The 26206-nt window shown below is 45.2% G+C and overlaps 2 protein-coding genes across 2 annotated transcripts in view; both read left to right on the top strand.

Annotated features, from left to right (window-relative positions):
• Positions 1-63: 63 nt before the first annotated feature.
• serpinc1 (serpin peptidase inhibitor, clade C (antithrombin), member 1) lies at positions 64-11650 on the top strand (the record flags this gene model as incomplete). Its single annotated transcript, XM_083766783.1, has 8 exons — positions 64-216; positions 1042-1251; positions 2650-2865; positions 7272-7409; positions 7708-7947; positions 10045-10222; positions 10711-10775; positions 11369-11650. The coding sequence occupies 8 exons, from the start codon at positions 64-66 to the stop codon at positions 11537-11539; spliced, it is 1371 nt and encodes a 456-aa protein (XP_083622909.1). The 3' UTR covers positions 11540-11650.
• Positions 11651-13914: 2264 nt separating this feature from the next.
• The window catches only part of zbtb37 (zinc finger and BTB domain containing 37), a 45059-nt gene continuing 32767 nt past the window's right edge, over positions 13915-26206 (top strand). Inside the window, exons 1-5 of the mRNA XM_083766781.1 lie at positions 13915-14466; positions 16301-16454; positions 18276-18406; positions 19490-19587; positions 25448-25593. Coding sequence (XP_083622907.1) covers positions 16314-16454; positions 18276-18406; positions 19490-19587; positions 25448-25593 — 516 coding nt within the window. The 5' untranslated portion in view covers positions 13915-14466; positions 16301-16313. The remainder of the gene's footprint in view (positions 14467-16300; positions 16455-18275; positions 18407-19489; positions 19588-25447; positions 25594-26206) is intronic.

Raw genomic sequence — 26206 nt, 5'->3', positions numbered from 1 at the left:
TGTCTGTCTGTCTGTCTGTCTGTCTGTCTGTCTGTCTGTCTGTCTGTCTGTCTGTCTGTCAGGATGCTGCGCTGTGTGTTGCTGCTGGCTGTGCTGTCTGTCTGTCCGTCCCGTGGCGTCCAGACAGACATCTGCGCGGCGAAGCCCAAAGACCTGTCGCTGGAGCCGCGATGCATCTACCGCAGCCCTGAGGACGAGGGGGAGGAGCCTACCGGGGTGAGGGGGAGGGGCCTACCGAGGGGAGGGGGAGGGGCCTACCGAGGTGAGGGGGAGGGGCCTACTAAGGTGAAGGGGAGGGGCCTACCGAGGTGAGGGGGATGGGCCTACCCAGGTGAGGCCTTAACGAGGGGGGGTGGCCTACCGAGGTGAGGCCTTAACGAGGGGGAGGGGCCTACCCAGGGGAGGGGGAGGGGCCTACCAAGGTGAAGGGGAGGGGCCTACCCAGGTGATGGGGAGGGGCCTACCGAGCCACTGGTTTATGTCCACCAGGGGGCAGCAGAGCACAGTGTAATGTCATGTATTCTCCACTAGGGGGCAGCAGAACACAGTGTAATGTCATGTATTCTCCACTAGGGGGCAGCAGAACACAGTGTAATGTCATGTATTCTCCACTAGGGGGTCAACAGAACACAGTGTAATGTCATGTATTCTCCACTAGGGGACAGCAGAACACAGTGTAATGTCATGTATTCTCCACTAGGGGGTCAACAGAACACAGTGTAATGTCATGTATTCTCCACTAGGGGGACAGCAGAACACAGTGTAATGTCATGTATTCTCCACTAGGGGGTCAACAGAACACAGTGTAATGTCATGTATTCTCCACTAGGGGACAGCAGAACACAGTGTAATGTCATGTATTCTCCACTAGGGGGGCAGCAGAGCACAGTGTAATGTCATGTATTCTCCACTAGGGGGTTGCAGAACACAGTGTAATGTCATGTATTCTCCACTAGGGGGTCAGCAGAACACAGTGTAATGTCATGTATTCTCCACTAGGGGGTTGCAGAACACAGTGTAATGTCATGTATTCTCCACTAGGGGGCAGCAGAGCAGATCCCGGCCTCCACCAACCCGCGCGTCTGGGAGCTCTCCAAAGCCAACAGTCGCTTCGCGCTGGCTCTGTACCGCCAGCTGGCGACCACCAGGGGAAACCACAGCAACATCTTCATGTCTCCGCTCAGCGTCTCCACCGCCTTCGCCATGACCAAGCTGGGAGCCTGCGACAACACCCTGGAGCAGATCATGAAAGTAATGTGTTACTAATTATATTACTTTATTACATTATGATAATTATATTACTTTATTAGATTAACCGATTGAATGCGAGAGAGGGAGATTCACGTGGTTCGATTCCCAGTGGTCCGGTGCGGGAACGGGAGATCTACGTTTACTGCATGTTTTTATTGATAACTTTCAATCGCCTTTCTACATTTAATTTATGTTAATCAGACCAGTGTGTGTCCAGTGGAAACGTCGTGTGAATCTGATCTCAGGTCAGAATGGGTTAATTTATGTTAATGAGCATTTGAGCCCCTCCCGTCCTGAGTTTTCAGGAAGGGAGGGGCTCAAATGCTCATTGTGTGAAGACAATCAGTCATCAGCTTGCGTGAGCCGTTAGCAAGCAAACGGTTGGGTTTCCCCGCGGGCCATCTGCATGAAATGGGGGTCAGTAGCCTCTGCATGTCAAACTGGGGGTCCTTTTCTTTTTTTTTTTAACTTTGAATATTTATTTCTATAATTCATATTTTTTGTCCCACGATTTTGTAACCCATTTTTCACCCCTGTGTCAATCATCCTGTGATGTGATCCTGGGCTCTACACACCCTCCACCAACCTAGTCCCCATATATGGGGGACAAGGGGAGAGCAACGGACTTGAACTCATGCTTCCTTCATGCCTGAGTGTCCAAGTTGCTCCTTTACACCTGACAGGGGGGAGTTTCCCTGGTTGGACGTAGCGCGTGGAAGGAACACGTTAGTTCCTTTCCCCTCCATCAGGCGCCCCGGCTGGCCAGGGGGAGGCAGTTTAGTGACCAGGATTACTGCATGTTTTTGTGAGGGTTCCTACCCTAAACTGGGGGTCCTTTTCAAATGGGGTCTTGCGCTGATCATTAATTTCAGGGCAAGACCTCGACCTCGAGCGTGCCGACTCGGCCCCCAGCCTGGTACCGTAGTCAAAATATGGCCCTTGAGGAAAATGAATTGGGGAACCCTGGGTTAAGACCTGCGACAACAGCAGATCATTAAAGTAATATATTTAAGCAATATTACACGAGAGGGTGTGGTTTAACGTGATCATTGCCACGACAGGGATGCGCTCAGGAAGGGGATGTAGTCGACTTCCGTAAGCATCACTGAAGCGGCTTACGGACTCCATCAAGGACAAGACGTCGGACCAGGTCCACTAAAACATTGTGTTCTGTTCTGGACCAGGTCCACTAATACATTGTGTTATGTTCTGACATGTGTTTGAGTTCGACACCATCAAGGAGAAGACCTCGGACCAGGTCCACTAAAACATTGTGTTCTGTTCTAGACCAGGTCCACTAATACATTGTGTTCTGTTCTGACAGGTGTTTGAGTTCGACACCATCAAGGAGAAGACCTCGGACCAGGTCCACTAAAACATTGTGTTCTGTTCTGACAGGTGTTTGAGTTCGACACCATCAAGGAGAAGACCTCGGACCAGGTCCACTTCTTCTTCGCTAAGCTCAACTGTCGTCTTTACCGGAAGAAGGACCAGAGCACGGAGCTGGTCTCGGCCAACCGGCTGTTTGGAGAGAAGAGTCTGGCCTTCAACCAGACCTACCAGAACATCAGCCAGACCGTCTACGGAGCCAGGCTGCTGCCTCTGGACTTTAAGGTAACTGATCTATGGACTTTAAGGTAACTGATCTATGGACTTTAAGGTATGTTCAACCAGACCTACCAGAACATCAGCCAGACCGTCTACGGAGCCAGTCTGCTGCCTCTGGACTTTAAGGTAACTGATCTATGGATTTTAAGGTAACTGATCTATGGACTTTAAGGTATGTTCAACCAGACCTACCAGAACATCAGCCAGACTGTCTACGGAGCCAGGCTGCTGCCTCTGGACTTTAAGGTAACTGATCTATGGACTTTAAGGTATGTTCAACCAGACCTACCAGAACATCAGCCAGACCGTCTACGGAGCCAGGCTGCTGCCTCTGGACTTTAAGGTAACTGATCTATGGACTTTAACCCATTTTGGGCGGGAACCCCTTTTGGTGTTAGCATTATGTTATGGTTTAGCTATTGAAAAATAGCAGATCTACAAGCTCTTAGCGCGCCACCGAGTGGCGCGCTACGAGCTTGTAGGTTCTGCTATTTTTGAAAAATGGAAGAACGACTGACATAGAGAAACATAGCTTTTTCAGAAAACTGTCAGGATGTAGAAGAACATTTTTTGAATCTGACCTCAGGTCAGAATGGATTATGGTATGTTCAACCAGACCTACCAGAACATCAGCCAGACCGTCTATACGGAGCCAGGCTGCTGCCTCTGGACTGTGGCAGCAGCGTGTTCTCTCTGTGGGGGAGAGAACACACACGCTGTATCCATCTATGGACTCCCAGCAGGTCAGCCATACCCAAACATGGGGTCCCTGATGTCATGTCGTCATTGTGACCTCACCTGTATGCACTGCTAGCACTGCAGCCTCAGAGAGAGTTCAGATTCAATCAGCTCCTCTAAGACTCAACGCTTCACCACAGATCTCTCTACCAGACTGTTATCTTCGAGACTGTTATCTTCAAGACTGTTGTTATCTTCAAGACTCTTTCAACCAAGACTCAAAGAACCTCTAGAATCTAGAATACTTCTTTGGCTCTCCTTTTCTTTGGCTCTTGAGCTGTTCATTCTTCCACAGAGCAGGAAACCAACAGGTTTACTTCAATCCACCATTACAGTAACTGTCGTGTTAAAGATGTTTTCCTGGACGTTGCATCAGAAAGGATCACCAAAGGAAGATGGTGTTGCTGTAGCGGTGAGACACGAGCTGTACTACTTTGGACGGAATATTGACGAGAACCACAAGGATCAGATTGGTGTGCAGGTCTTCAACACACTGACTTTACTCTGGAGGGAGTTGACCCCAGTGACCTCTGGAAGAGGAGAACCTAAACTTGTGGTTCCCTGCTGGCGCTGGGGCCACACAGCTGTGCTGATTGAATACACTGTCTACCTCTGGGGAGGTCATTCTTACTGCTGCAATGTGCTTTATGCATTTGATGTCGACGCCCACACATGGTTCAAACCGCAGGTTTCTGGGACTGTTCCAAAGGAGAGGAGGAACCACTCAGCCTGTGTCTTGGGGAAGGTCATGTATATTCATGGAGGATGGACCAAGACTGGACCCACCCTGGCTGGACCCATCCTGACTAAATACACTAATGACATCTACAAGTTGGACACCACCACAATGGTCTGGTCTTTAATTAACACCAGAGGAACTCCACCTCCTGCTACAGACTGTCACTCTGCTACCATCATCGGGACAAAGATGTTTGTTTTTGGGGGCTGTGGGAAAAACCACTTCTACAACACCATCAGAGTGTTTGACTCAGAGACCAACCGCTGGCTGGACACACCTTCTAGACATCTTCTACCAGAAAGTCGCTGCGGTCATTCAGCCTTTACCTACAATGGAGAGCTGTACATTTTCGGTGGTTACTATGACCAGACCTTCAATGATCTGTGGAACTTCAGTCCAGAGACCTTCTCCTGGAAGAAGGTTGAGCCCAAGAGGAAAGGCCCGTCCCGGACGTCTAGGATGTGCTGTTGCATGGTGGGAGATCGTATAATCCTCTTTGGAGCAGACAGCAGACCATCTGACCTGTATGTCTTAGACTCCTGTCCTAGCCTCAAGACATTATGTAAGCTAGCAGTTATTCAGTACGGTCTGAAGAAGTCTGAACTCGCACACAACCTCAGGTGGGAACTGGCAGCCATGACTAGGAACAGACCCTGAAAAGAACGCAGCAATAACATGACACTACTGCAAAACAAAAGGAGGAAAACAAAGTAGAAAGGTCCCTTTAACACTTTGAGGGCCCATGGTCAGTTGGAACCAGTAAATCGGTGTGCCCAGCGATTTGCAGCTTCAGAGCCCATTTCAAGGTGACACAGTGACTCTATCTTGATTGTGCAGCTAGCATACTGTAGCATCTAAACCAGATAGCATACTGTAGCATTTAAACCAGATAGCATATTGTATTGTATTTCTTTCTATTTTTGAGTTTGAATCCTGAAAATTAACATTTTTATGTAATTTCAAATGCCTTTAATTATACGTGTGTTGAGCATTGAGCTACTAATTTAGACTGAAGTAATTAAAGCGGGTCATGTTTGCATGTTGTGGAATTGTAAACAGCTGGAACCAACATTATATCAGCATTCTGACATTAACTTGAGGGCCACATTAAGGTGGGGGCCGCATGTGGCCCCTGGGCCACCAGTTGCCCAGCCCTGCTGTAGCATCTAAACCAGATAGCATACTGTAGCATCTAAACCAGATAGCATACTGTAGCAAAACCAAAACACCCGCCGGATAATCGCTGACCACTGAGGCATGATTACTTCTTTTTTTTGTATACTTTATATGAATGGACAGAGACAGACAGCAGGCTGACAGGAAATGGGGAGAGAGATGGGGTGGAAGACATGCAGTAAAGGCCGTCGGCATCGGGAGTCGAACCCGCGGCACACTGCCAGACTGGGTTACCAGCCAAGGTGCCTGGACCGCTGAGCCACGGCCCAGGACGGCATGATTACTAGCGACGGGACTGCGATGGGGACCTCGACGGGACCGCGATGAGACTGTAGAGTGTCTGATATCAAACGCTCCTATAGGAGACACTCTACAGTCTAGAGACTGTAGTGGTGCGCTGATATCAAACACTCCTAGACTGTAGACTAGAGTCTCTGATAGCAAACGCTCCTAGACTGTAGAGTGTCTGGTATCAAACGCTCCTACAATTACAATTTAGGCATTTAGCAGACGCTCTTGATCCAGAGCGACTTACATTTAAGGAAAAAGTAAAGCATGTCGTGTCATCACATATATAAAAAGTAGTTATCATGAATCGTGTATAAACTAACTAAGAACGTAACAGTGGAGTATCTATGTCAACTATACATACTATACTAGACTGTAGTGTTGCTCTGATATCAAACAAGTAATAATGGCCTTTCTCGGCCCCACCCTTCTCCTCTCGGCCCCACCCCCTCTCCCATTGTTTATATTGTGTTTAGTTTCCAAGATGGCCGACAGCACCAGTAGGCGTTGGGGCGGAGGTGAGCGGGTGGGGTCGACATATGCCCTTACTGGGCTGCGTTCACACATTCAAGACACCTGTCTTGTGTCTGTCTTGTGTCTGTGTTTAATGGACGCTCCAATGCATTTCCAATGGAAGCCCATATTATGGTTTGACCAAATATTTAGTTTGATGGGGGGGAGGGGGGCAGAACTAAGGCTGTCCCAGAACATTCGGGGTTCGAACGTTCGCTCGGTAGGGTTGGCACTCGAATCCTAATTAATGGGCTTGAACCATTCGTTTTATGTATTTATTTATTTTTTATATTAACGCAGAACACATCCATCAAAGCTGTGTTCAGACACAAGTCAGGTTGAATGCAGCTCAGTAAGAGCAGCGACCCCACCCGCTCACCTCCGCCCCACCCCCTCCTGGTGCTGTCGGCCATCTTGGAAACTAAACACAATATAAACAATGGGAGAGGGGTGGGGCCGAGAGGAGAGGGGTGGGGCCAAGAAAGGTCTTTTGGATCAGTCTCCGCCCTGGGCATCAGACGTAATGATTACCCAGAGCGTCTGTGGCAGTGGTTCTCAAACCTTTTGATTTTGATTTGATAATCTTTATTTTGAACCTTTAAACATGGTGTAATTCCCTCCGTGCCCACCAGGGGGACCCAGAGCAGGAAGGTTAAACATGGTGTAATTCCCACTGTGCCCACCAGGGGGACCCAGAGAGCAGGAAGGTTAAACATGGTGTAATTCCCACTGTGCCCACCAGGGGAAACCAGAGCAGAAAGGTTAAACATGTTGTAATTCCCACTGTGCCCACCAGGGGGAACCAGAGCAGGAAGGTTAAACATGGTGTAATTCCCTCTGTGCCCACCAGGGGGACCCAGAGCAGGAAGGTTAAACATGGTGTAATTCCCACTGTGCCCACCAGGGGGAACCAGAGCAAGAAGGTTAAACATGGTGTAATTCCCTCTGTGCCCACCAGGGGGACCCAGAGCAGGCGCGGCTCACCATCAACGAGTGGATCTCCAACCAGACGGAGGCACGCATCCAGAACACTCTGCCAGAGGGGGCGCTAGACCCCAACACTGTGCTGGTCCTCGTCAACACCATATACTTCAAGGTATTAGCATGTTAGCATGTTGTTAGCATGTTGTCCTGGTCAACAGTGCCTTATCCAGGGGAGGAGCAAGCTGTGTTTAATTCTCATGTAAACACCCCAGACAGTTTCTAATTATCATGTGAACACCCTAGACAGTTTTTTAAGTTGCTCCTTTCAGTATTTAGGGATTTCTAGTAGAAACTATGGCTAAGTGTCTGTCTGTCTGTCTGTCTGTCTGTCTGTCTGTCTGTCTGTCTGTCTGTCTGTCTGTCTGTCTGTCTGTCTGTCTGTCTGTCTGTCTCTCTCTCTCTCTCTCCAGGGCCAGTGGAAGAGTAAGTTCGACAAGGACAACGTCTTCAAGTCAGAGTTCTACCTAGGAGGGGGAGGAGCTTCAGGAGGAAGGGGCGGGGACTGTCCCGTCCACATGATGTACCAGGAAGGGAAGTTCCGCTACGCTCGTTACCTGGAAGACGGAGTGCAGCTGCTGGAGCTGCCGTACCGCGGAGAGGACATCACCATGGTGATCATCCTGCCTGGAGAGGACACGCCCCTTTCACAGGTAACCACGCCCACCGTATGCAGGCACGCCCCTTTCACAGGTAACCACACCCACCTTCTACAGACACGCCCCTTTCACAGGTAACCACACCCACCGTATGCAGACACACCCCTTTCACAGGTAACCACACCCACCGTATGCAGACACGCCCCTTCCACAGGTAACCACACCCACCGTATGCAGACTCGCCCCTTTCACAGGTAACCACACCCACCGTATGCAGACTCGCCCCTTTCACAGGTAACCACACCCACCGTATGCAGACACACCCCTTTCACAGGTAACCACACCCACCTTCTACAGACACGCCCCTTTCACAGGTAACCACACCCACCGTATGCAGACATGCCCCTTTCACAGGTAACCACACCCACCATATGCAGACACGCCCCTTTCACAGGTAACCACACCCACCGTTTGCAGACACGCCCCTTTCACAGGTAACCACACCCACATTATACAGACACGCCCTTTTCAAAGGTAACCACACCCACCGTATGCAGACATGCCCCTTTCACAGGTAACCACACCCACCTTCTACAGACACACCCCTTTCACAGGTAACCACACCCACCTTATACAGACACACCCCTTTCACAGGTAACCACACCCACATTGTACAGACACGCCCCTTTCACAGGTAACCACACCCCATGGTGCTCATCCTGCCTTGAGAGGACACGCCCCTTCCACAGGTAACCACACCCACCTTCTAAAGACACGCCCCTTCCACATGTAACCACACCCACCTTCTACAGACACACCCCTTTCACAGGTAATCACACCCACCTTCTGTAGACACGCCCATTTCACAGGTAATCACACCCACCTTCTGTAGACAAGCCCCTTTCATAGGTAATCACACCCACCTTCTGTAGACACGCCCCTTTCATAGGTAACCACACCCACCTTCTACAGACATGCCCGTTTCACAGGTAACAACACCCTAAATACACGCCCCTTTCATAGGTAACCACACCCACCTTCTACAGACACACCCCTTTCACAGGTAACCACACCCACCTTCTACAGACACGCCCCTTTCATAGGTAACCACACCCACCTTCTACAGACACACCCCTTTCACAGATAACCACACCCACCTTCTACAGACCCGCCCCTTTCACAGGTAACCACACCCACCTTCTACAGACCCGCCCCTTTCATAGGTAACCACACCCACCATCTACAGACACACCCCTTTCACAGGTAACCACACCCCCCTTCTACAGACACGCCCCTTTCACAGGTTACCACAACCACCTTCTACAGACACGCCCCTTTCATAGGTAACCACACCCACCTTATACAGACACGCCCCTTTCATAGGTAACCACACCCACATTCTGCAGACATGCCCCTTTCACAGGTAACCACACCCAGACATGCCCCTTTTGCAGGTAACCACACCCACCTTCTACAGACACGCCCCTTTCACAGGTAAAGACACGCCCACGTGTGGGGTCTGGGCCTCCACAAACTGTCATGTTTAATGTTTATATATATGTAATGATATATTTAATGTTTAATGTTATATTTGTAATGATATATTTAACATGTAATCATATTTAATATTTAATATGTAATGATATATTTAACCCATTCTGACCGGGCACCCATTTTGGTGTTGGCATCATGTTATGCTTTAGCTATTGAAAAATAGCAGATCTACAAGCTCATATCGCGCCACCGAGTGGCGCGATACGAGCTTGTAGGTCTGCTATTTTTTGAAAAATCGAAGAACGACTGACATTTTTAGAATCTGATCTCAGGTCAGAATGGGTTGATCAGACAAGTGTGTGTCCAGTGGAAAACTCGTATGAATCTGATCTCAGGTCAGAATGGGTTAATGTTTAATGTCTCAACAGGTAGAGAAAGGTCCGGATGTCCACATGTTTAATGATATATTTAATATTTAATGATATATTTAATATAAAATGGTATATTTAATGTTTAATGTCCTAACAGGTAGAGAAAGGTCTGGACCTCCCCATGCTGACCGGATTGTTTTATATTTATCTTATCTTAAGGTAGAGAAAGGTCTGGACCTCCCCAGGCTGACCGGATGGTTTTATATTTATCTTATCTTATCTTAAGGTAGAGAAAGGTCTGGACCTCCCCAGGCTGACCAGATGGCTGGACGGCATGAGGTCAGAGGTCACGGTGTCGGTGCAGATTCCTCGCTTCCGCATCGAAGACAGTTTCAGCCTGAAAGACAAGCTGCAGAGCATGGGTCTGACTGACCTGTTTGACCCCCAGGCCGCTAGGCTACCAGGTAACTGACCTGTTTGACCCCCAGGCCGCTAGGCTACCAGGTAACTGACCTGTTTGACCCCCAGGCCGCTAGGCTACCAGGTAACTGACCTGTTTGACCCCCAGGCCGCTAGGCTACCAGGTAACTGACCTGACCTGTTTGACCCCTGACCGCTAGTCTACCAGGTAACTACCGTTTGACCCCTGACCTCTAGTCTACCAGGTAACTGACCTGACCTGTTTGACTCCTGACCGCTAGTCTACCAGGTAACTGACCTGTTTGACCCCTGACCTCTAGACTAACTTCACACGGACAGAAAATTATAAAAATAAATCACACCCGTGTGACCTCTCTATGAGGCTGTGATTGGTCGTGTCATAATACCGGTGATGTCACACAAGTATGACATCAGGGACATCATCTGTGACCCCTGTCTGACCCCTGTGTGTTTGGAACGATCCAATCACTGACTGTCTGGCCGGCTTTGACCTCTGACCTGTGTGTTTCAGGGATGCTGGAGGACGATGGGAATGAACTTCACATCTCAGAGGCTTTCCACAAGGCTTTCCTGGAGGTGTGTTTAAGTATACTATAATATACTCTGCTAAAGTATACTGTTAATATACTGTGTTAAAGTATACTGTTACTATACTGTGTTTAAGTATACTGTTACTATACTGTGTTAAAGTATACTATTAATATACTGTGTTTAAGTATACTATTATTATACTGTGTTTAACCCATTCTGACCGGGCACCCATTTTGGTGTCAGCATCATGTTATGCTTTAGCTATTTAAAAATAGCAGATCTACAAGCTCATATCGCGCCACCGAGTGGCGCGATACGAGCTTGTAGGTCTGCTATTTTTTGAAAAATCAAAGAACGACTGACATTTTTAGAATCTGATCTCAGGTCAGAATGGGTTCATCAGACCAGTGTGTGTCCAGTGGAAACCTTGTATGAATCTGATCTCAGGTCAGAATGGGTTAAGTATACTGTTACTATACTGTGTTTAAGTATACTGTTAATATACACTGTGCGTGCCTGTGCGCGTGCCTGTGTGTGTGCCTGTGTGTGCCTGTGTGTGCGTGTCTGTGCGTGTGTGTGTGTGTGTGTGTGTGTGTGTGTGTGTGTGTGTGTGTGTGTGTGTGTGTGTGTGCGTGCAGGTGAACGAGGAAGGCAGTGAGGCGGCAGCCGCCACGGCGGTCGTAGCGGTCGGTCGGTCCATCAACCTGAACAGAGAGCTGTTTGTGGCCAACCGGCCCTTCCTCATCCTCATCAGAGAGGCTACCATCAACAGCCTGCTGTTCACTGGACGGGTGGCCGACCCCTGTTAGCCTGTAGCCTAGCACCACGTCTCACCTGTTAGCCTGTAGCCTAGCACCACCGCTAACCTGTTAGCCCTGTAGCCTAGCACCACCGCTAACCTGTTAGCCCTGTAGCCTAGCACCACCGCTAACCGCTGACCTGACCCCTAACCCTAACCCTGCCATCAACCATAGATATATAAGAAAGCTAGATGGCTCACCCGAGCTGCTGGCCAATGGAGAGCGACGTCGCTACGCGGCGGCCATCTTACCTCAGGGCAGCATAACATTGAGCCCTGAGCCATCTAGCCTTTATATGTCTATGCCATCAACAGCCTGCTGTTCCCTGGACGCTAGCCTGTAGTGCTAAGCGCTAACCTGCAGCATCGCCGCTAACCGTAGAGGTACTCTGTACTTCGTTACGAGTATTAGCATCAGTATAAAGTAGTATAAACAGTATAGGTGTAAAAGTTGTTATGGAAGTATAATTAATACAATGTTACAACAATTTAGATAATTTTTTAACTATTAACTGAAAACCTACATTTCTCTCTGAGATGAAGTACAAAGTTTCAAGACAATTGATATACTTAAAGTGACCCCTTGAAAGTGTTTGAACCAATGAATATTAATAAAAGTGTCTGAGGAGAAAAATATGAATTGTTAGTGGACAGTTATTTTTATAATGAATCGCCGAACATCTAGATCAGCTGGGTGTGTGTGCACGTGCACATGTGCGTGCGTGCACCTGTGCGTGCGTGCATGCATGCGCGTGTGTGTGTGTGTGTGTGTGTGTGCGTGTGTGTGCCTGGCGGAGGGTAATTCAGTTCCTGCTCCATCCAGCATCTTGATGAGTTGACCACTCGGCAGGGAGGAGGTGGGGGATCCCGTTCATAGACTGTAACGGTAGCCACGCCCCTCAGAACATGCGCGACTTTATGGTAATTTTTTTATAAATGGGACCATAATTTTCCAAAAAGAATATTATGACATTAGAAATGAGACTTTAAACTAGTGACTGGAAGCAGAAAGTATTCATGACCATGTTTATTAAGGTAATACAGTCTAGGTGAAGTTGGGCCCAAATACATGGATCTCTATGGGTTTTTTTGAGCCCAATGACAGCGCCACAACAGGCCATTATATGAACTTTCAGGAAATCCCGATTTCCTTAGTGGCTTCACAAAATAAAAGTCTGACTGCCCCCATGGTATATACATACATGAGGACTAAAATCTTAGGACTAAAAAGCTTCTTTCATGGGGGTCCCTGGCATATATTTTCAAATGGGGGTCCACAGGCTAATTAGTGTCAATTTGGTCGTCCTTAATTGACGTGAAAAAGTTTGGGAACCACTGCACTACACAATAGCATTGTAAACTGATGGATGGGTACAATCCAAATAACAACATGTCCCACAATGCCCTGCGCCTCCTTCCTCCCAGATCCACCGGCCCTTCCTATCAGTGTTGCCATGTCTGCTTCTTATAAGCGACTTTGTTCTTTTTTTTCTTCCTGTATTTATAGATCAGTTGTTGAAACCACTTTTAAGTTGAAAGACGAGGTGCAATGGCTTTTTGGGGGGGATTTATTTTGAAGTTTCACTCCACTACCAATCAGAGCGTTGCATCCCTTCAGGGTATGGGATGTAGCTCCGCTACGTGTGTGTTGTGTTTACGAGTCACAGAGAGACGAGCATGATGTTTTCAGATACATTATTTTAATGTGATGATTAAGTTTTAAAAACGATTAATACACTGTCTGGATGTCAACAAGGGACTACATTATTTTCGCTCCTATGCCACCAAACTGTGAATACACTGACACCACATAAGACAGGAACGCCCAAAAACGTCACATCCGGTTTTTTACCCTGGGCAGAATTTTCTATGGCTGCCAATGGAACTTTTTCCAATTCTTAATCACATACGGACAAACATCTATGCCGATAATATCTAACTTGCGGAGGTAACGTGCCTTGTCCACGGGGCAACAGATCTTTCAACGTATGGCATTGCAAATACGTTTGATAATAATCGCTACTCTGCGCAATATTGTTTTGGAAATGCCGCAAATTACATTGCAGTGAACGAGAGCAAATCACAACTTCCCCTGGGGGTGGTGACTCCGCCCTGAATACGCGGTGTGGTGTCAGTGTATACCGTACCGTTTTTCACAGCCCTTGTTGCTTGTTTCCCTCTCGGTCAGAGAGCCAACCTGGCCACCCTGGGTTCAGCGTCAGTCCCGCTTCCTTCCTGTATGCAGAATGTGTTTACAGTGAGATTTAACACACACACACACACACACACACACACGCACACACACACGCAGTCACACACGCACACACACACACACACGCACACACAGCGCGAGGCGTCTCTCGGACCTGCAGCCGGTGCCGGCACTGTCTGCAACATCAAAGGGAGCCGCGCTGCTTTGATGTTTGATGTCTTAATATTGCTGCTTTGATCTTTAGATAATAACATTATATTAATGTTAAGATGTTTTAAAAGACTGACTGACAGCTCCCTCTAGTCTGTCTGTCTGTCTGTCTGTCTGTCTGTCTGTCTGTCTGTCTGTCTGTCTGTCTGTCTGTCTGTCTGTCTGTCTGTCTGCCTGCCTGCCTGTCTGTCTGTCTGTCTTCCTGCCTGTCTGTCTGCCTGTCTGCAGTGGTACAGTGTTTTATATATCAGTTATTAGATTGATAAACAGCATGCAGCACAGCTAGCCTATAGCCTATAGCATCATGACAGCAGACTGATGGAAGCAGCAGACAGCATGCTAGCATCATGCTAGCAGGCTGATATGATTTTTATAGATCTGATTTATAGATCTGATGGCAGCAGCAGACATCATGCTGGCAGCATGCAGGTGATTTATAGATCTGTGGGAATCCGACGCCTCTGAATGTGAACTCATCTGACCTCCTGTTGGAACTGCAGACCTGGAGCAGACAGGTACAGTCATTATATTTATTAAAATATATTTATAAACATTACTGTAACTTTATTAACTGTAGCCTAACTGCAGACCTGCAGCAGACAGGTACAGGCATTATATTTATCAAAATATATATACATTTATAAACATTACTGTAACTTTATTAACTATTAACTGTAGCCTAACTGCAGACCTGGAGCAGACAGGTACAGTCATATTTATTAAAATATATATGCATATACAACAGGTACAGTCATTATATTTATTAAAATATATATGCATATACAACAGGTACAGTCATTTTTATTAAAATACATATACAATACATATATAAACATTAGTGTAACTGTATGAACTGCAGGGCTGGACATTAGTGTAACTGTATGAACTGCAGGGCTGGACCAGACAGGTAGTTAGTTTATTATGTTTATTGAATCATATAAACTTAACTAACTTCATTATGTTTATTACATTATAAAACATAACTTTAACTTTATGTTTATTCAATTATATACACTTAACTTTAACTTGATTAAATATGAACTGCAGGGCTGGACTAGGTAGGCGGTTATAATAACTTATAAAAACAACTCTTTGTTTATTAAATGTAAACATTACTTTATGAACTATTAAAGGACCACTTCACCACTTTTACCACCACCATACTGTTCAATTCAGTTTATTTATTTTGCTCATTTAAAAAAGGGAAAACAGATTAATACATTAATACAGTGTATTTAAAGTACAGGCCTGCCTGACATCAAATAATAATAAAAAAATCTTCTGAAAGAATATAATATATTCAAAGATTTGTGCCGCATTTTTACGATTTTTCAAAAAATAGCAGACCTACAAGCTCGCTATGAGCTTGTAGGTCTGCTATTTTTTCAGTATAATACAGTGTGTAGGCTGAAGCCTAAGCTTATAGAGCGTCGCAGTCCCGCCCCCTCGAGAGACCCGGAAAATAAATCGCCGTTCATTTTCCTCATAGGCATTTCTTAAAGTATTTATTTAAAGACGGTTACGCCGCGGACAAAGCCAACTCGGATCGTGACAAATCATGGCAATGAACACAATGTTTTGGGGCCGATCAAATCATTAGAAAGAAGAAAATAAAGGCAGGAGACAACACTATTTGTTTTGTTTTTCTTCTTATAAATTATTTGATCGGCCCCAAAAACATTGTGTTCATTGTCATGATTTGTCACGATACGAGTTGGCTTTGTCCGCGGCGTAACCGTCTTTAAATAAATACTTTAAGAAATGCCTATGGGGAAAATGCATTGGGATTTATTTCCTGGGCCACTCGTTGTTCTGAAAGGGGGAGGGACTGCGACGCTCTATAGTGCCTATACCAGGGGTGGGCAACTTTGACGATGGAGAGGGCCACTATATTTCCACACTCACTCCCTAGGGCCATATATTACTGTCGTAGCAAAAATAGCCGATCTACAAGCTCAAAACGCGTCGCGCTGCGACACGTTTTGAGCTTGTAGATCGGCTATTTTTGCTAAATTCGAATTGGAATACTGAAAATTAACATTTTTATGTAATGCCTTTAATTATACGTGTGTTGAGCATTGAGCTACTAATTTAGACTGAAGTAATTAAAGCAGGTCATGTTTGCTTGTTGTGGAATTGTAAACAGCTGGAAACAATATTATAATCAGTATTCTGATATTAACCTGAGGGCCACATTAAGTGAAGGTGGGGGCCACATGTGGCCCCCGGGCCGCCAGTTGCCCACCCCTGGCCTATACCCTTCGGATAGGACTTTTCTGTTTGGATGTACAGGCTGTCAATCAGATAGGACGTTCCTGATTGGATGCGTGGTGCTGACTCATTTCACAGATCTCTATATACGATGGATGGGGTCAGCTCCATCCAGTTGGACGTTCCAGACTTCAGAAACTCAGTGCTGACTCATCTCAACTCTCTGAGGGTTCAGGGTCGGCTCTGTGACATCATCGTGCAGGTCGAAGGTCACAGCTTCAGGGCTCACAAGGTAACTATAATATTATGCTAATGAGCATGAATATTTAATGACTCGTCATTTATAATGAGTGAATAACAATCAGGGGTGCACATGTGGTGTCAGAATAGATCAAAGGAATGAAACAATAAGGGCATTTCTCTGCCCCACCCCCTCTCCCATTGTTTATATTGTGTTTTGTTTCCAAGATGGCCGACAGCACCAGTAGGCGTTGGGGCGGAGGTGAGCGGGTGGGGTCGACCCTTTGCCCTTCCTTACTGGGCGGCGTTCACACATTCAAGACACCTGTCTTGTGTCTGTCTTGTGTCTGTGTTTAATGGCCGCTCCAATGCATTTCCAATGGAAGCCCCATATGGTTTGACCAAACATTTTGTTAGAGGGGGGGGGGGGGGGGGGGGGGGGGGCAGAACACATCCATCCAAGCTGTGTTCAGACCAGGGGGGCAGTCAGACAGATATTTTGTGAAGCCACTAAGGAAATCGGGATTTCCGGAAAGTTCATATAATGGTCTGTTGTGGCGCTGTCATTGGGCCCAAAAAAACCCATAGCCCCATAGAGGTCCATGTATTTGGGCCCAACTTCACCTAGACTGTATTACCTTAATAAACATGGTCATGAATACTTTCTGCTTCCAGTCACTAGTTTTAAAGTCTCATTTCTAATGTCATAATATTCTTTTTGGAAAATTATGGTCCCATTTATAAAAAAAATGACCATAAAGTCGTGTATGTTCTGAGGGGCGTGGCTACCGTTACAGTCTATGATCGGGATTCCCCACCCACTCGAGTCAAAATAAAAACCAACTAAGAAGAAGGGGGGAAGTCCCGCCTCGTTGTCTGGGCCAGCCAATGGGCCAGCTGGGCCCAAACGGATCTAGAAAGATGGCGATTTACAATTCAAGGACTGACAGGCTTCATTTTACGTTCATGTTAGACCCGGGGAACGCTTTGTCCATATTATTTTACAGTCTATGGTTCAGACACAAGTCAGGTGTCAGACACGAGGCAAGTGTCTTGAACGCAGCCCAGTAAGGGCATATGTCGACCCCGCCCACTCAGCTCCGCCCCACCCCCTCCTGGTGCTGTCGGCCATCTTGGAAACTAAACACAATATAAACAATGTGAGAAGGGGTGGGGCCGAGAAAGGCCCTTATTGATGAGCGCCATCAGCGATGAACCGTTGGACCGTTCGTTAGCTGTTATTAGCATGATTATGAAGCCCTGAAGGCAATTGCAAACATGATTTGTATTAATACGTTGTCCAATGTTCAACGCCCCAAAAACACAATTACATCATTAATCGCAGTTATTTTTGTGACAATTATTCGCCAACTTAAATTTGTAATGGTGACAGCCCTAGCTGTGTCCTACAATTTACAATTTATGCATTTATCAGACGCTCTTAATCCAGAGCGACTTACATTAAGCAAGAACAAAAAGCATGGGAATACATCACATAAAAAGAATTTATCATGAAACATGCGTAAGCTAAGAAAGTAACAGTGGAATATCTATATAATGAAACTATACATATATACTATGGCCCTCATTTATCAACCGTGCGTACGCCAAAATATGGGTGCACGCCGAAATTACCGAAAATTTCGGCATTTACCATTTCCGCCAAAGCTTGAAATTGAACTTGAGTAGGACAAAAAGTCATTTTTAAATCATCTTTGATCATCATTGAAAATTCTAGTGCTGTCTACATAACATGCTATAAGTCTGTATCAAATGCTATCTAAGTCTACAGAAATGCTATCTAAGGGGGTAGGGTAAGTGCTATGTCCTCTACGTACTTCATAATAATAATACTACTACCTCCCTCCACCAGGTGGTGCTAGCGGCGTCCTCTCCGTACTTCAGGGACCACATGTCGTTGTCTCAGATGTCCACGGTGTCTCTGTCCGTCATCCGAAACCCCGGCGTCTTCGAGCAGCTGCTATCCTTCTGCTACACCGGGAGGTAGGTTAATATTACCGTGGTCACATACATAACCTTTCTGCTACACCGGGAGGTAGGTTAATTTTTTTTTTTTTTTTTTTTTTTTAAGATATTTTTTTTGCGGCTTACGCCTTTTATTGATTTTTTAAGGGACAGATAGTAGGCTGACAGGAAACGGGAGAGAGATGGGGGGATGACATGCGGTAAAGGCCGTGTCGGGTTCGGGAGTCGAACCCGCGGCACACCGCGACTGGATCACCAGTCCGGTGCCCAGACCGTTACGCTACGGCCTGGGCCGAGGTAGGTTAATATTACCGTGGTTACATACATAACCTTTCTGCTACACCGGGAGGTAGGTTAATATTACCATGGTTACATACATAACCTTTATGCTACACCGGGAGGTAAGTTAATATTACCATGGTTACACCTGTAACCTTAATGCTATTATTACTGTGGTTACACCTGTAACCTTAATGCTATATTATTACTGTGGGTACACCTGTAACCTTAATGCTATTATTACTGTGGTTACACCTGTAACCTTAATGCTATTATTACTGTGGGTACACCTGTAAGCTTAATGCTATTATTACTGTGGTTACACCTGTAACCTTAATGCTATTATTACTGTGGTTACACCTGTAACCTTAATGCTATTATTACTGTGGTTACACCTGTAACCTTAATGCTATTATTACAAATCATGACAACAAACAAAACAAACAAATAATTACAAAGAAGAAAAACAACACAAAAAGTGTTGTAACCTGCCGTGTTCTTCTTCTTTCTAATTATTTGTTCAGCCCGAATAATGTGTTTGTTGTCATGATTTGTCACGACAAGAGTTGTCTTTGTCCGCGGCGTAAACGTCTTTAAAAAAATACTTTCTGAAAAGTCTATGAGGAAAATGAACGGAGATTTCTTTTCCGGGTCTCTCGAGGGGGCGTGACTGTGACGCTCTATTATGGCTGCTTAAATCCCAGCCAATAGAAACACAGAGGGGGCGGGGCTTAATGTTTATTTACATTGTGTTTGTTTACATAATGGAACCTTAAACGTGAAAATTGATGACATCATAACGATATGCCCCTCCCTCTCTAGGCTCCGCCTCCAGCTGTGTGACATCATCAGCTACCTGACGGCGGCCAGCTTCCTGCAGATGCAGCACATCATAGACCGCTGCACGCAGATCCTGGAAGGTAGATAACAACAATACAACTATTATAAACTAATTACAATACTACTACTAATACAATACAATACTACTACTATTATAAACTAATACAATACAATACTACTACTACTAATACAATACAATACTACTACTACTAATACAATACAATACTACTACTATTATAATATATAGACCGCTGCACGCAGATCCAGGAAGGTAGATAACAACAATACAACCATTATAAACTAATTACAATACTACTACTACTATTACTAATACAATACTACTACTATTATAAACTAATTACAATACTACTACTAATACAATACTACTACTACTATTATAAACTAATTACAATACTACTACTACTAATACAATACAATACTACTACTATTATAATATATAGATTTTTGGTCTAGTACTCAGAGGAGCACCTGGAGGAGTTACTTGGTCTAGTACTCAGAGGAGTTACTTGGTCTAGTATTCAGAGGAGTTACTTGGTCTAGTACTCAGAGGAGTTTCTTGGTCTAGTACTCAGAGGAGTTACTTGGTCTAGTACTCAGAGGAGTTACTTGGTCTAGTACTCAGAGGAGTTAGTTGGTCTAGTACTCAGATGAGTTAGTTGGTCTAGTACACAGAGGAGCACCTGGAGGAGTTTCTTGGTGCATGAATAACTTATAGCAAAACGATATTTATTGGATAAGTGGGGACTGGGGAGTCAATGGAGAGTATTGCAACTCTAGATTCATCCCATTATAAAAAAAAATCTAGAGTTGCAAATTGCAGCTATAGGTCCATGTGTATTCCAGCCCTATATGCATATTCTAATACAAACTTCTTAATACTTCCTTTGATTGATTGAAATATTTATTAACAGTTTGCAGAATTACAGTACATTTCAAGCACAAACTCATAATATTATCCTAAGGATAATATGAGCATCAAAGCAATATTTAGATAACCTGACGCTGCCAGATCCAAGAAGCTTGCTACACAAATTTGTTTCACAGCTTATTGGGATCTGGGATCGCGGAAGCAAATTCGATGACGGGGCTGTTCCTTTTTTTCAAGATACTTGGTAGAAAAGTGTTGTGTGTGCTGCTGTCGGGTTCTGGTGGTGTCTTTTTGGAGGGAGCGAAATGAAGCGTCTTCTGGATGCATCTCTTTTTGGCTGCTGGTTCCATCTTGTAGTAGCTGTAGAATGAGTGCCAAGCTGTCTGTGCCCCATTTATACAGTAAAGGGCGATTAGCATTAACATTCCTTTAACATTCCTATGGACGATGGTCGTTAGAGTCTATTGTTCCGCCGTTGTTGTTTTCGCACGTCTATATTTACACGTGTTACAGCAACAACGACGCAACAATAGGAAGCCTGCAGCTCAATAGCTTTTGGTTTTGTGGGAGGGATAGTGTTACTTTAGTTAAAATCAGGCGGAACACTTGGAGACATAAAGGGGAGCACCATAGCTCCGCGACACACAGGTTGGGAAACACTGCTCTACAGGACTGTTATCTTCAAGACTGTTATCTTCAACACAGATCTCTGCAAGACTGTTATCTTCAAGACTGTTATCTTCAACACAGATCTCTGCAAGACTGTTATCTTCAAGACTGTTATCTTCAACACAGATCTCTGCAAGACTGTTATCTTCAACACAGATCTCTGCAAGACTGTTATCTTCAAGACTGTTATCTTCAAGACTGTTATCTTCAAGACTGTTATCTTCAAGACTGTTATCTTCAACACAGATCTCTGCAAGACTGTTATCTTCAAGACTGTTATCTTCAAGACTGTTATCTTCAACACAGATCTCTACAGGACTGTTATCTTCAACACAGATCTCTACAGGACTGTTATCTTCAAGACTGTTATCTTCAACACAGATCTCTGCAAGACTGTTATCTTCAAGACTGTTATCTTCAAGACTGTTCTCTTCAAGACTGTTATCTTCAAGACTGTTATCTTCAAGACTGTTATCTTCAATACTGTTCTCTTCAAGACTGCTATCTTCAAGACTGTTATCTTCAAGACTGTTATCTTCAAGGCTGTTATCTTCAAGATTGTTCTCTTCAAGACTGTTATCTTCAAGGCTGTTATCTTCAAGACTGTCATCTTCAAGGCTGTTATCTTCAAGACTGTTCTCTTCAAGACAGTTCTCTTCAAGACTCAAAGAGCTCTAGAATCTAAAGCAAACAAATCACAAAATACTTTTTCCTGGACGTTGCATCAGAAAGGAAGATGGTGCTGCTGTAGCGGTGAGACATGAGCTGTACTACTTTGGACGGAATATTGACGAGAACAACGAGGATCAGATTGGTGTGTAGGTCTTCAACACACTGACTTTACTCTGGAGAAAGTTGACCCCAGTGACCCCTGGAACAGGAGAACCTCACCTTGAGGTTCCCTCCAGGCGCCACGGCCACACAGCTGTGCTGATTGAAGATTTTGTCTACCTCTGGGGAGGACATCTTTACTGCAATGTGCTTTATGCATTTGATGTCGACGCCCACAGATGGTTCAAACCACAGGTTTCTGGGACCGTTCCAGAGGGGAGGTGGTACCACTCAGCCTGTGTTTTGGGGAAGGTCATGTTTATTCATGGAGGATTCAACCAGAGTGGATGGACTAATGACATCTACAAGTTGGACACCACCACAATGTTCTGGACTTTAATTAACACCTGAGGAACTCCACCTCCTGCTTCATCACGTCACTCTGCTACCATCATCGGGACAAAGATGTTTGTATTTGGAGGCTACAGGTGGGGTCAATACTACAACACCATCAGAGTGTTTGACACAGAGTCCTACCTCTGGCTGGACACACCTTCTCCACAGCTTCTACTAGAAGGACGCAGGAATAATTCAGCCTTTAGCTACAATGGAGAGCTGTACATATTTGGTGGCTGCAACGGTAACAAGGACTTTAATGATGTGTGGAAATTCAGTCCAGAGACCTTCTCCTGGAAGAAGGTTGAGCCCAAGGGGAAACGCCCACATGGGATGGATTATATGTGCTGTTGCATGATGGGAGATTGTGTCATCCACTTTGGAGGATACAAATGGATCCTAGAGAATGGAACATACAAAAGCACATCCTCTGATGACCTGTATGTCTTAGACTTCAGTCCGAGCCTCAAGACATTATGTAAGCTAGCAGTTATTCAGTACGGTCTGGAGCAGTCTGAACTCCCACACAACATCAGGTGGGAACTGGCAGCCATGACTAGCAACAGCAGCTGAGAAAAATGTATAGCTGCAAGCAGCGATAACAGGGGCCAAGCAATAACATAAAAAATATGCAATACGCACAATAAGCCATAGAAACATAGAACACTGAAGTTCAGAGAAAGAAGACCATACAATTAACAAAGAGCATTTTAAATAGCTGAAACTGGTCTGGAAAATAAATAAATTTATTTTTTCCACAAAAAGGTTTAGAAAAATGGGGGGTTAAGTCTTATAATCAGAGTCGTCTTATAGTAGGGACAATACGGTAAATTAACTCCCTACTAGATCACACTAAGTGTGAAGAAAAAGCATCAAAAGCAGATCTACTAGCATACGTCAGGCTTCCCTTTTAGCCGAGGCGAGACACCGTCAACACAGTCAGACAGTCAGACAGACAGTCAGACAGTCAGACAGTCAGACACACAGACAGACACCGTCAACTCAGACAGACAGTCAGACAGTCAGACAGACACCGTCAACACAGTCAGACAGTCAGACAGACAGTCAGACAGACAGACAGTCAACACAGTCAGACAGTCAGACACACAGACAGACACCGTCAACACAGTTAGACAGTCAGACACGCATGGCTCCTCGGTGCAAAATAAATAATGTACAATACCCGACTTTACGATAAAAGCTGGGTGACTGAAATTCTTTGACCCTGTATAAAAGGTGCAGTTTTTATCGGCCAGATTGGGATGCTCACGACATATTTTGCACCACATCTCGCTGCGCTCAGCATTAGTTTGGAGCCAGCCGACATCATCCAAACACTTTTCCGCAAACACACGTTTTCTGTGCGGTTCAGGTGGTATTCTGTCCTCGCACTTGCGTGTCTGTGCAGGGCTAGACAGATAGCGTACAACTCCAATAATGAAGACATTTCTTGGGAAGAGTAATCTTTACTGTAGATTTTTGGATATTTGTAAGACTGTAAAACATAAACAAACAAAGACATGGGTTTTAGAAAAACACTCAAAAGAAAACATTACACATAGCTGATGCAATCACACTCCTGTAGCTAACATGGTACATGTTAATCTGTAGACCAACATGTAGACAACTAAATTGACTAGTTCACATTACTCAACTCACACATTTTCTTTGACAGTTTTGCATTATCACATTTGAGTTTACTTACAGACATATCTACACCAAAACACATAACGTTGGAGAGCTGTGGAGAACACTCTGCTGCATGCTTGCTTCTCATATGCCATGAGGGAATGAACTAAATTGCTTTCAATTACCCCTGACAAACCTAAACTGGACCATACCATCACCTGGAATATACCATTAAAAAAAGAGAAAGAAACAACACAAACCAACCACAAGGTGGTGCATAGAGTCCAAACTAAAGAGGTCAGGTTCCAGAACAGTTCCGTTTGGCGTCTCTTTGGAGGTGGTGCTGGAACACCAAAATAGTTACTTAATGGCGCTTGCTTCTTGGACATTTTGACGAGAGTTTGGCTGTAATACTGTAAGAATAATGTGTCAGATAACTTTTTCTCTGAGTCCGTAGTAAACTCCTGTCCTCCTCCCAGTAGCAAGCAGGAAGCAGCACGCATGGATTTGGAATCCTCCCTCGTTTGAGTAAGGACGCGCTGTGATTGGCCACAATGGCCAGTGCACTCTCGCAAGACGTGCTGTGATTGGCCAGTAGCCACTTTGAGTGGCAGTCGGTGGGAAATGCTCTCGCCACAGAATTTACTAGTATTCTGGCCATAATAATCATTCTGGGCGGCCCCAGCTGTTGGTCACATGTCAATTCACACGTGATTCACAGGTCAATTCACAGGTCAATTCACAGGTCATTTCACAGGTCAATTCACAGGTCATTCACAGGTCAATTCACAGGTCAATTCACAGGTCATTCACAGGTCAATTCACAGGTGATTCACAGGTCAATTCACAGGTCAATTCACAGGTGATTCACAGGTCAATTCACAGGTCAATTCACACGTGATTCACAGGTCAATTCACAGGTCAATTCACAGGTCAATTCACAGGTGATTCACAGGTCAATTCACAGGTGATTCACAGGTCAATTCACAGGTCAATTCACAGGTCAATTCACAGGTGATTCACAGGTCAATTCACAGGTCAATTCACAGGTGATTCACAGGTCAATTCACAGGTCATTCACAGGTCAATTCTCAGGTCAATTCACACGTGATTCACAGGTCAATTCACACGTGATTCACAGGTCAATTCACACATGATTCACAGGTCAATTCACAGGTCAATTCACAGGTGATTCACAGGTCAATTCACAGGTGATTCACAGGTCAATTCACAGGTGATTCACAGGTCAATTCACAGGTCAATTCACACGTGATTCACAGGTCAATTCACAGGTCAATTCACAGGTGATTCACAGGTCAATTCACAGGTCAATTCACAGGTCAATTCACAGGTGATTCACAGGTCAATTCACAGGTCAATTCACAGGTGATTCACAGGTCAATTCACAGGTCAATTCACAGGTGATTCACGGGTCAATAAAAAAACTGCTATGAGGATATAACTAGAAAAGGCACTAAGACTTGTTTCCATTATGTGTGTGTGTGTGTGTGTGTGTGTGTGTGTGTGTGTGTGTGTGTGCGTGCGTGCGTATACACACGTGCGTGTGTGTGCGCGCGTGCGTTCAGGAATCCACCTGAAGATCAGCCTATCAGACGTGGACGATGACATCATTGATGACAGCGTGGTTGCCACGGCTACGACGGCGGGGAGGCGGGGCTCCGGGGTCAGAGGAGGCGTGGCCAGACGTGTCATCAGTCCACAGCACTCAGAGGTGGGTATTGTAGTTCTTATGGGAGTGATGCCACTTCACCCCTTTTACAATGAGATCTTGTGTTAATGAGGTTTGGGAGACAAGAAACCCTTTCCTGGGGTTTTTTATGTTGGTAATAAAATGTGTTTGTAGATACTTTAGTATTTCAAAGTGTCCGTGATGTCATGGACACTGGGCTCACTTCCTTCCTGGACTACAATCCCCATAATGCATTGGTGCACTGCTCCTCCTTGTGGATAGGGGGGGAGGGGCTGTTTACTGAGACAACATGTAGTCCAAGGAAGGAAGTGTCCATGACATCATAGATGACATCAGAGACATAGACACATTTTAGCGCTAAACTCTAATACGATCAAGACTGGAAGTCTGGAAATGTGGCTTTTCAAAATAAGAGCTGAACAAGGAAAAATGCTGGCGTGAATTATATCACAATTTATCAATAAATGCTGGCAGACATTGGGTTAAAGGTCCTTTGTAACTTACCCCGTTTGTATAATGGAGTTTAGATTTGTATTGTGCCGTATTGTATCCTCGGCTACATTGAAAATAAGGGCAATTGTATTTCCGAGTTTGAATAAAGACGACGATGAAGAATAAATGTACTGTAACTAAC

The sequence above is a fragment of the Protomyctophum parallelum genome (assembly GCF_964188405.1).
Source record: "Protomyctophum parallelum genome assembly, chromosome: 6".
NCBI lineage: Eukaryota > Metazoa > Chordata > Actinopteri > Myctophiformes > Myctophidae > Protomyctophum > Protomyctophum parallelum.
The sequence above is the reverse complement of the archived record's forward strand: the minus strand, read 5'-3'. Positions and strand labels throughout refer to the sequence as shown.